The sequence below is a fragment of the Rhincodon typus genome, chromosome 4 (genome assembly GCF_021869965.1).
Source record: "Rhincodon typus isolate 14 chromosome 4, sRhiTyp1.1, whole genome shotgun sequence".
NCBI lineage: Eukaryota > Metazoa > Chordata > Chondrichthyes > Orectolobiformes > Rhincodontidae > Rhincodon > Rhincodon typus.
In genome coordinates, this window is record NC_063335.1 from 119,387,450 (window position 1) to 119,398,785 (window position 11,336).

Sequence of the window (11,336 nt, forward strand, 5' to 3'; positions counted from 1 at the left end):
CTAGACCCTTCATCAGAAAAGCCTTTTCTGATGAAGGGTCTAGGCCCAAAACGTCAGCCTCTCTGCTCCTATGATGCTGCTTGGCCTGCTGTGTTCATCCAGCCCTGCACCTTGTTGTCTCAGTACCTTGATAAGTTTCTTTTGATATCCATAACATTGTTTGTGGCTGATGTTTGAGATCCAGTTAATCAGTAATCTGCTTTGACCATTGACTGTTTCGCTAACGGTTCTCAATGCTGCTTGTCAATGCTTTAACAGTGGTAGCTCTTAAATCATTTTCCCATGGTGGATAGGGGGAATTAAGAATTCAGTTTAGCTGTTGTACAAAATGGATTACCCAAAAGTGATGTTGGTGTTTGAGATTGAGAGAACGCTAATCAGTCTGAGGTTCTTACCTTCATTCTTGCCCTGAATGAGGTGAAGGGAGATGTGATAAATCAGCGCTTACTATAGAATGGAGGTGGCCCTATGTTCCCCAATTTGATCAAAATCAATTGTCATTCTTTAATTGCACGTAACTTCAAAAAAATGCAAGACTGCTCCACAAATTCTCAAATCAGTTAAGCATTGTCGCTTGAATAATGAGATCCAGAAAGGGCACACACATCTTAAAAAGAGAAGTCTGAGGGGGTGACTTCACAAAGGATTTAAAATGGTTAAGCACAGAGGATAACTCCTTGTGAAAGAGCATAACTAGAGACAATTAATGTAAGATTGTCAGTAAGAAACTCAATTGGGAATTCAGATGAAATTCCATGTGGTGAGAACTTGCTACCTCTGGGAGTGGTAGTAATGAATGGTTTGACATATTGTTTTGGTGAGGTTAAGCACATGAAGGAGATAGGAATAGCAGGCTTTGCTAGATAGGTGCCGAAGGATGGGAGGAAGTTCAGGTGAAGCTGAAACTACAGACTATGAATATTGATTGGCTACCAGGCACCTGATTAACTTGGGATTATGTTTTGGCAGAAAGATTACAAACACAAAGATAGATGGAGGGACAGATAGGGCTGAGGATGCAGGATGCAGCAGACGGACTTGGATAGGCTAGGAGTGTGGGCAAAGAAGTGGCATACAGCGTGGGAATGTGAGATTATGCACTTTGGTAGGAAGAATAAAAGTATAGACTATTTTCTAAATGGAGAAAGACTTCGGAAATCTGAAGCACAAAGGGATTTGGGAATCCTAGTTCAGGATTCTCTTAAGGTTAATATGCTGGTTCAATTGGCAATTAGGAAGGCAAATGCACTCCTTTCAAGAGAGCTAGAATACAAGAACAGGAATGTATTGCTGAGGCCGTATAAGACTCTGGTAAAACCACATTTGAAACATTGTGAGCAGTTTTGGACCCTATACCTAAAGAAGGTGTGCTAGCCTTGAGGTCGAGAGGAAGTTTACAAGAATGATCCTGGAGATGAAGGGCTTGACATATGAGGTGCGGTTGAAGAATCTGGGTCTATACTCCATGGAGTTTAGAAGGATGAGGAGAGATCTCATTGAAACTTACAGAATACTGAGAGGCCTGGGTAGAGAGGATGTGGAGAAGATGTTTTCACTAGCGCACAGCCTCAGAGAGAAGGGGTGACCCTTTTAGAACTGAGATGAGGAATTTCTTCAGTCAGAAGGTGGTGAATCTGTGGAACTCATTGCTGCAGAAGGCTGTAGAGGTCAAGTCATTGAGTGTATTTAAAGAACAAAGCATAGACACAGGCCCAGCAAGACTGTGCTGACACATGATGCCTTTCTAAACTAAAAACCTCTTTCCTTTTACATGCTCTGTATCCCTCTATTCCCTGGCTATCCGTGTATCTGTTAAGATACCTTTTAAATGTTGCTATTGTATCTACCTCCACCACCACCTCTGGCAGTACATTCCAGGCAATTACCACCCTCTATGTAAAATAAAAAATAACTTGCCTCTTGCATCTCCTTTAAACTTATCCCCTTTTACCTTAAACCTATGTCCTCTAGTAATTGACATTTCTACCCTGGGAAAAAGACTTCACCTATCATTCTATTTATGCCTCTCATAACTTTGGAAACTTCTATCAGCTCTCCATTCATCCTTTGATGTTCAAGTTTGTCCAATCTCTCCTCCCAGCTAATAGCCTGCAAACCAGGCAAAATCCTAGTAAAACTGTTTCTATACAGTCTCCAAAGCCGCCCCGTTCCTCTGGTAGTGTGGCAACCAGAGCTGTCTGCAATATTCCAAATGTGGCCTAACTAAAGTTCTATGCAAAGGTAACATGACTGGCCAATTTTTATACTCTATACCCCGACTGCTGAAGGCAAGCATGTCATATGCCTCCTGGACCACCTTATCCACTTGTGTTGCCACTTTCAGGGAACTGTGGTCCCTTATGCCTAGATATCTCTCTGTTGATGCTGCTAAGAGTTCATCCATTTACTGTGTACTTGCCTCCTTCATTAGCTCTTCCAAAATGTATCATCTTGCATTTGTCCGGATTAAATTCCATCTGCCGTTCCTCTGCCAAAGCCTCCAGCCCATCTATATCTTCTTGTATCCTTTGGCAATCCTCCTCACTATCTGCAACTTGCCCCAAGCTTTGTGTCATCTACAAACCTACTAATCAGGCCACCTACAATCTCTCCCAAATTATTTATACATATCACAAACAACAGGGGTCCCACTGCTGATCCTTGCAGAACACCACTAGTCACAGATCTACAGTCAGAATGACACACTTCCACCACTATTCTATCTCCTATGACAAAAACAGTTCTGTATATATCTTATCAGCTCACTGTGAATCCCTTGTGACTTAAGACAGAGATAAATAGATTGTTGATTAATAAGGGGATGAAAGGAGAAGGCAGGAGAATGGGTTGAGAAACATATAAGCAATTATTGAATAGTGGAGCTGACTTGATGGACTGAATGGCCTATTTCTGCTCCTGTATCATTTGGTCTTAGATACTTTTGGATCTCTGGAGGAGAAGGAGCCATGTTTGCTCTGCAATAAAAAGCATCTCTAGTCTGAGGATAGCCAATTTATTTCTCCTTTCCACTTGCTGTGATTTATAAAGGTCTTTGGGTCACATTTCTAAATAATGAGTCAGTTACCCTGTGCCACCTGTAAATAAGTGAAAGCAACTGAAGAAGGAGACTCGAGGAGCAACATGACTTGATAAGCCTAGAGAACCTTTACAGCAGATCCTGTGGGCTGGGACCCACTGAACTGCCTTCTCTCTCTACTCCCCATGTTTGTTTTCCTGTCTGGGTCTGTCTTATGTTGTGTGTATAGGAGGGAGTTCTCATTTTAACAGTCATACGCCAATGTTCATTTTTTTAAAATCTGCAGGCAGAATATATTTATTCGTCATGAATTGCAATTCTTGTGAGAAAGATTTGTGTTTTCTGTCAATCTGAGTGCAAAAAAGATGTAAATTGGGGAGCTTTTAGTACTTTTCAAGTCTTTAAATTTTATTTGGGTTGGCCCGGTGGCTCAGTGGTTAGCACTGCTGCCTCACAGCACTAGGGACCTGGGTTCTCTTCCACCCTTGGGTGACTGTCTATGTGGAGTTTGCACATTCTCCCCGTGTCTGCGTGGGTTTCCTCCGGGTGCTCCAGTTTCTTCCCACAGTCCAAAGATGTACAGGTCAGGTGGATTGGCCATGCTAAATTGCCCTTAGTGTCCAGGGATGCACAAGCTACCATGGGAAATGCAGGGTTACAGGGATAGGCTAGGGCGTGGTGGGTGGGATGTTCTTCAGAAGGTCGAAGTAGACCTGATAGGCTGAATCGCCTGTTTCCATCCTGTAGGGATTCTAATTTGACTCTGGACAGGGGCTGGGGGAGCTTGATTTCCAGTGTATTACCCAGTCAGATGTAACACTTTGATTGCAAAATAATTTTTGTTGCTTATTTTAACAATGTAAATGGTACTCACATTGACACATTCATGAAAGGGGGTGTATCCCAAGTTCCTCCAATAATCAGCAGTGTTGAAGTGGACCTTATACATTCCTGGAATAAAATCTGCCTCCGTGGTAAGATTGTGAGCTTCTCCATTAATTGCTGTAATTCTACAAAAAAAAACATAATTGGACTGTAATTTCAGTGATTTAGCAATTATATTAACAAGTGAAGTGCGCATTGAGTACAACCCAACTCAATGCGGAGGGTAAATCAAAGGTTTGCCTTGATGTTTGAATTAGTTTTGCAGTAGTTAGAATTGAGATATGGATCAAACATGCATAATTTAGTTGAACAGTGGGTGGGCAGAATGGCCTCTTCTTTGTTCCTATGTCAGAACAGCTCAGTTCTATCTGAGGATTGTGTAACATTGCTACACACATGTGAATTGGCAAAAAGAATCTCAATAAGTTACTTGGCCTGACTTTTTCTAAGCCACTTGCTGATTCTTTAATTGTTCAGAAAGTGCCTTTCATGGAGTCAATGAAATGAAATCGGTATTCCCGGTGGTGGAGATTAACAACAGCATGAACTGTCTGTCGGAGTTTTACATTCATTCGAGAGGGCAGACGGTGGGGGTGGGGGTCTTTAGTTTAACATCGCATACTGAAAGACAGCACATCAGTGCTCTTTCAGTGCTGTATGGGAAGTATCAACCTTGTTTTTGTGTTCGGGATTGGGTCTTGAACAAGCATCCACTCTCTTCACCACCGACGCTCAGTAGCAGCAGTGTGTACTGTCTACAAGATGCACTGCAGAAATTCACCAAAGATCCTCCGACAGCACCTTCCAAACCCACGACTACTTCCTCTGAGAAGGACAAAGGCAGTAGATACGTGGGAACACTAAATCCAATGTCAGCACTTGTGAAAGCCAGGACTCCTCCCAACGTTGGTGCCATTACCTCCCCTAAGCCTGTAGATGTTGGTGTGTTTGCCGAGCTGGGAGGCTTGATAGCAGACGTTTTGTCCCCTTACTAGGTGACATCCTCAGTGCTGTGGAGCCTCCTGTGAAGCGCTGTTGTCTTGTGCCGGTTCAAATTTATATGGTCTGGTTTTTATTGCTTCCAGTAGGTGGCGGTTCTGTTTGGGCATTGTAATGGTCAGTATATTGTGTCTAATTCAATGTGTTTGTTGATGGAGTCCATGGATGAATGCCAAGCCTCCAAGAATTCCCTGGCTGTCCTCTGTTTGGCTTGTCCAATGATAGTAGTATTGTCACAGTTGAAAGTGTGGTTTTTCTCGTCTGTGTGTATTGAAATGAAGGGCATCTGGTCGTGTCATTTAGTTGCTAGTTTAGTGGCCAGCTCGGCAAAAATACCAACATCTACAACCAGCACCCGAGCTACAAATTTTCACTCAAACCCTGATCTCCTAAGCCTATAATGCAAGCTTATGTAACCTCAGCTAGTGATTAGCCCAGACGCTGATGCCGCCTTTAAAGGCCTGGCTAATGCCTTTATTTTGTGATGAATCCTGAGGTCCACTGGCTTGCTCCTCATTGTGAGGGTTACAAATTGTTACTGAAGGAGTTCTTCTGCCCTGTTAGACTTGAAAATGTATACGCTACACTTGCAGCTGTCTGGCATTATGGCTTGTCAGTAGTTTCTAATCAATTGGTTCAGAGATATTATTACATCTCTATAGAGTAGGTGGGACTTGAACCGAGCCTCCTGACTCAGAGATAGGGACACTACCTCTGTGCCACAGGAGCCCAACTTTTGCTACTTGACATGCTTAAAAATACATCATTCGAGAAAGGATGAGAAGTAGCCTGGATGATTGCAGTTCCAGCAACACTCATAGTTGATATCACCCAGTGGTATCCTATCTGCCGCATTCAATATCCTCTTCCTCCCGCACTGACACACCTTGGCAGCAATGTGTACCAACTGCAAGATAGACCACAGACCACAGAACGGGACAGCAACTTCCAAACCCATAGCCTCCATCATCTAGAAGGACAAGGGCAGCAGATGAATGGAAACGCCACCTCTTGCTTATTCCCATTCTGGTCACACACCATCTTGACTTTTTGTTTCATTTATGGGATATGGGCCCAGCATTTATTGCCCATCCCTAGTTGCCCCTTGAGAAGGTGGTGGTGAGCTACCTTCTTAAATCACTGCAGTGCATGTGCTGTAAGTAGACCCACAATGCCCTTAGGGAGGAAATTCCAGGATTTTGACCCAGTAACACTGAAGGAATGGTGATATATTTCTAAGTCAGGATGGTGAATGGCTTGGAGGGGAACTTGCAGGTTATGGTGTTCCCAAACATTTGTTAACCTTTGTCTTTGTGGATGGAAGTGGTTGTGGGTTTGGAAGGTACTGTCTGAGGATCTTTGGTGAATTTCTGCAGTGCATGCTGTAGATGGTACACACTGCTGCTACTGAGCATCGGTGGTGGAGGGAGTGGATGCTGGTGGATGTAGTGCCAATCAAGTAGCTGCTTTGTCCTGGACGGTGTCAAGCTTCTTGAGTGTTGTTGGGGCTGCACCCATCCAGGCAAGTGGGCAGTATTCCATTACACTCCTGACTTGTGCCTTGTAGATGGTGGACAGGCTTTGGGGAGTCAGGAGGTGAGTTGCTCACTGCAGTATTCCTAGCTTGTGACCTACTCTTGTGGCCACTGTTTGTGTGGGAAGTCGAATTTAGTTTCTGGCCAATGGTTAACCCACCACCACCCACCTCCCCACCCCCCGAGGATATTGATAGTGGTGGATACCATTGAATGTCAAGGGGCAATGGTTAGAGTATCTCTAATTGGTGATGGTTAATGCCTGGCATTTATGTGGTACAAATGTTACTGGAAATATATCACCCTTCCATCTGAGTCGCTGGATATAAATCCTGAAATTCCCCTCCCACATCCGTGGATACGTCTGGATGTGAAGGAATTTGAGGACCCTTCACCCTGGTTCTTGTACCCACCCGGTATTGAGCTGTTGCCAACTGAGGTCCGCATTTTGTCGGTATATTTGCAAACGAAGATTTGCTGCTGGGGTTCCATTGACCGCGTTAAGAACCTTGATATTGATGGGGCATTTGGTATCACTACCACCGTGGTCCTGAGGTAGACAGAAACAAAGCAGATTAGTTGAGGTAAAGAGGCAGGATGAAAATCAAAACGTTTGATTTAACATGTCAATAGCTATCAGTTCAGTGTTTGTAATGAGTCACCAAAAAATTCTTGCCTGGGTAAGTTATTTCAAAATAATGCCACAAGGGATGGTGTCTTATACATGGTAAGATAGTGGGGATATTTCACTTCAAAATGTCTTTGCAGTGAGGTCTACTGCTTTTTAGAAAACATTTTTTAAAAAAGCATCAGGAATAGGCCATTCAGCCCTTTTGAGCCTGTTCTGCCATTCAATATGATCAGGGTTGATCACCAAATCCAATCCCCTGTTCCCACTTTCTCCTCATACCCTTTGATTCCTCTAGCCCTAAGAATCAAATCTAGAAAATGTAGAAAATTGGACATTACTGAAAAAAAATTTAATTTTATACTCATCAGGACAAGATGCCAGAATTTAAAAAAATATTAATTTAAATTGTTGTTCCCTTTATGATGTCCTGTTCTTGCAGTCCTGACTTTCTCACAGATATATTCAAAGTCTGTACAAAGTAACAATTTTCGGAGTGAGTGGAGGGCATTCCAGCCATATTCAGCATAGTGGAGTTAGATCATGGCCATCTGTAATTTATCTCCATCTACCTACATGACTTTATGTGGCAATGCTTTTTATTGATTTATCACAGCTGGGCTAACAGCTAGTGCTTGTCCATAATTGCCCTTGACGAGGCAGTGGTGAGCTGCCTCACTGAACTGAGATGATCACGAGAGCAGTTCAAAGAGTAGTTAAGAGCTAACCACAACCTGGGAGTCACATGTAGTCCAGGCTGGGTAAGGATGGCAGGTTTCCTTCCCTTAGGGGCATTAGGGAACCAGATGAGGCTTGTCATAGAGACATAGAGTCATATAGCCAGTCCATGCCAACCATAATCCCAAACTAAACTAGTCCCAGCTGCCTGCTCCTGGCCTATATCCCTCCAAACCTTTCCTATTCAAATACTTATCCAAATGTCTTTTAAATGTTGTAACTGTGCTTCTTCAGGAAGTTCATTTCACATGTGAACCATCCTCTGTGTGTTTTAAAAAAAAAAAAAAAAAAAAATTTGCCCCTCACGTCTTTCTCCTCTCACCTTAAAACCACGTACCCCATTTTGAAATCCGGCATCCTAGGGTAAAGACACTTGCCATTAACCCTATCTATAACCCTCATTATCTTATAAACCTCTCTAAGGTCACTTCTCAACCACCTACACTCCAATGAACAAAGTCCCAGCCTATTCAGCCTTTCTTTATAACTCAAACCTTCCATACCCGGCAACATCCTGGTAAATCTCTTCTGAATGCTCTCAAGCTTGATAATATCCTTCCTATAACTGGACAACCAGGACTGGGCACAGTACTCCAGAAGAGACTTACCAACTCCCTGTTAGTGAGACTGGTTTTACATTCCAGATTTTATTAATTGAATTTAAATTTCACCAGCAATTTGACACCCATGTCTCTCGATTAGTAGCCTAATGACATTATCAGGGCTGCCAAGAAACAGCAAGAGATGGGTTGTCCTTTCAGAGAGTCAGCATCCCTCTGATGTAACTATTCTGTGTCTCTGGGATGCACCAATGAGATTGATCCAAGAAGATCAACAATGAAAAGAACAAGTGATCTGGTCATTATCTCATTCTTGTTGGGAGTGAGCCATTTGGAAGTTGACTGCTTTATTCCTTGCATTAGTGCAGTACTACACTCCAAACGTGGATTGCACAATGCTTAGGCAAGCCCCTAAGTCGTATAAGATATTATTGCCCAACTTTGATTCTCTCAAACACATCACAGGTAGACAGGGTGGTTAAGAAGGCATTTAGCACGCTTGTCTTCATTGCTCAGACCTTTGAGTATAGGAGTGGGATGTCATGTTGAGGTTGTACAGGATGTTGGTGAGGTCACTTTTGGAATATTGTGTACAGTTCTGGTCATCCTGCTATAGGAAGAATAGTATAACATTGGAGAGGGTTTAGAAAAGATATACAGGATGTTGGTGGGACTGGAGAGTTTGTGTTGTAAGGATAGGCTGGAGAGGCTAGGGCTTATTTCATTGGAGCGTAGGAGGTTGGGGGATGACCTTACAGAAGTTTATAAAATCATGAGGGGCATAGATAAGGTGAATGGCAAGTGTCTTTTCCCTAGGGTGGGGGATTTCCAAGACGAGGTGGCATTTTTTTAAGGTGTGAGGAGAAAGATTTAAAAGGGACTTGAGGGACAACTTTTTCACACAGTGGGGTGCCTCATATGAAGTAGGAGTTACAGTTACAACATTTAAGGGACATTTGAATCAGTATATGAATGGGAAAGGTTTAGAGGGATATCAGCCAAATACAGGCAAGTGGGATTAGTTTAGTTTGGGGAACTTGGTTGGCATAGACTGGATTGGACTGAAGGTTCTGTTTCTGTGCTGTCTGGCTCTATGACCCAAAGTATCTGAGCAGCAGTGTTAGTGTTTGGGTGAACTTTCAGCCATGATTATCAAAAGCAGCAAAGAAACAACTGCGTTTCTGTAGCATCTTTCATGACCTTCAGATGTTACAAAGTGCTTTGAAGTACCAACATAGTGCTTCTTAAGATCTGGTCACCATTGGAATGGAGCAACCAATTTGCACAAAGTAAGCTCCAGCAAGGCAAAAATCACCAGATAGTGGTCCCAATCCTGCTCTTCAAATAATGTCAAGCCCATTTATGGGGGTGGAATATATTTAATCTGAAAGACAGCCCCTCTGGCAGTGCAGTACTCCCTCAGAATTGTGCTGAATGTGGGAGTGTTCAAGTCTGTGGAGTTAAATTTGAATCCCATGGCTCGGGGGGAAGAGTGTTAGCTGCTGGAGCACTTATTGCTCTGTTTAGTACCTTGGAAAACGAGAGAGGCCACGTTTAGCTGTTACCTTCTGGAGCTGTCCCTTGCCAGCACAGTTTTACTTTCTGCTTATTTCAACCTGTACCTATCGTACAAAAATTGTTTGCCTCCTACAGCCTAAAGTGAGGTGAAAGAGAATTTATACAGTCGGTGCAGTGCTACCCTGTGAAATATAGGTTACCATTATAAACACTTACCACTGTTTCTCCTTTGTAGAAGGCAGCCAAGCAGACGATGAGGATCAATGTGAAACGCATGTTGCCTGCTGTCTAAGTTGATGCCAGGAGTTGAAAGGATTTACAAGATGGGGATATTTTATAGATCAACCTTGTGAAGGTCACCAGGTCTCTGACCTACAAACCACTGAATCAGATTATTGGCTTAGTAAACAGCGGGAGAATCAGTAACTCATAGAATAAAGGAATTTATTTGAAATTCAACAAAAGCCACCCCCTTACTCCACCAAACACCATTTCTGAGTTTTAAAAAGGCATCAATTCATCAAACTGAGACTCTTGCAAAAACCCGTTGCTTTTATTCAGTGTGTTGATGCTTAATGTTTTGACAAACATTTCCAACAGATTTGTGACCATCTTCTCCAGCTAAGTCTTTTTTTTTATAAAATGTCAGATTGCCTGCAACCTCCCAAATTCATGACTCTATATTGCCTCGAATGACAAGGGCAGCAGGTGCGTGGGGACACCACCTCCTGACAGCTCCTGACCTGCTGCAGTTCACGTGTTTGTAGGTGTCAGGGAGGGACTTCCAGGATTTTGATCCAATGACACTGAAAGAATAGCGACATATTTCCAAGTCAGGACGGTGAGTTGCTTGGTGGGCTGTGGGAGAGCTTGCAGGTGATGGTATTCTCATATATCTGCTGCCCTTGTCCTTCTAGATGGGAGTCATCTTGTTTTGGAATGTCCTGTATAAAGAACCTTGGAGAATTTCTGCAGTGCATAAAGTCATAGAGTCATTCAACATGGAAACAGCCCCTTCGGTCCAAACAATCCAGGCTGACCATAATCCCAAACTAAACCATTTCCACGTGCCTGTGCATGGCCCATAACCCTGAGAATCATTCCTATTCATCTACTTTTCTAAATATCTTTTAAATGTTGTAACTGTACCCACATCCATCACTTCCTCTGAAAGTTTATTCCACACACAAACCACTCTGTGTAAAGAAAAAATTACCTCTCCTGTCTTTTTAAAATCTTTATCCTCTCACCTTCAAAATACGACCCCTTGTTTTGAAATCCCTCACCCTAGGGGGAAAAGGCACCCACCATTTACCCTATCTCTACCCCTCATGATTTTATAAGCCTCTATAAGGTCACCTCTAAACCTCCTACACTCCAGTGAAAAAATTCCCAGTCTATCCAGCCTCTCCTTATAACTCCTTATAACCTCCATT

At 42.9% G+C, this 11,336-nt stretch overlaps 1 protein-coding gene across 1 annotated transcript in view; it reads right to left on the minus strand.

Annotated features, from left to right (window-relative positions):
• ttr (transthyretin (prealbumin, amyloidosis type I)) overlaps positions 1-10,215 on the minus strand; it is a 15,949-nt gene extending 5,734 nt beyond the window's left edge. Inside the window, exons 1-3 of the mRNA XM_020510087.2 lie at positions 10,117-10,215; positions 6,870-7,006; positions 3,912-4,047 (exon numbers count right to left, since the gene is read on the minus strand). Coding sequence (XP_020365676.2) covers positions 3,912-4,047; positions 6,870-7,006; positions 10,117-10,176 — 333 coding nt within the window. The 5' untranslated portion in view covers positions 10,177-10,215. The remainder of the gene's footprint in view (positions 1-3,911; positions 4,048-6,869; positions 7,007-10,116) is intronic.
• Between the last annotated feature and the right edge of the window lie 1,121 nt (positions 10,216-11,336).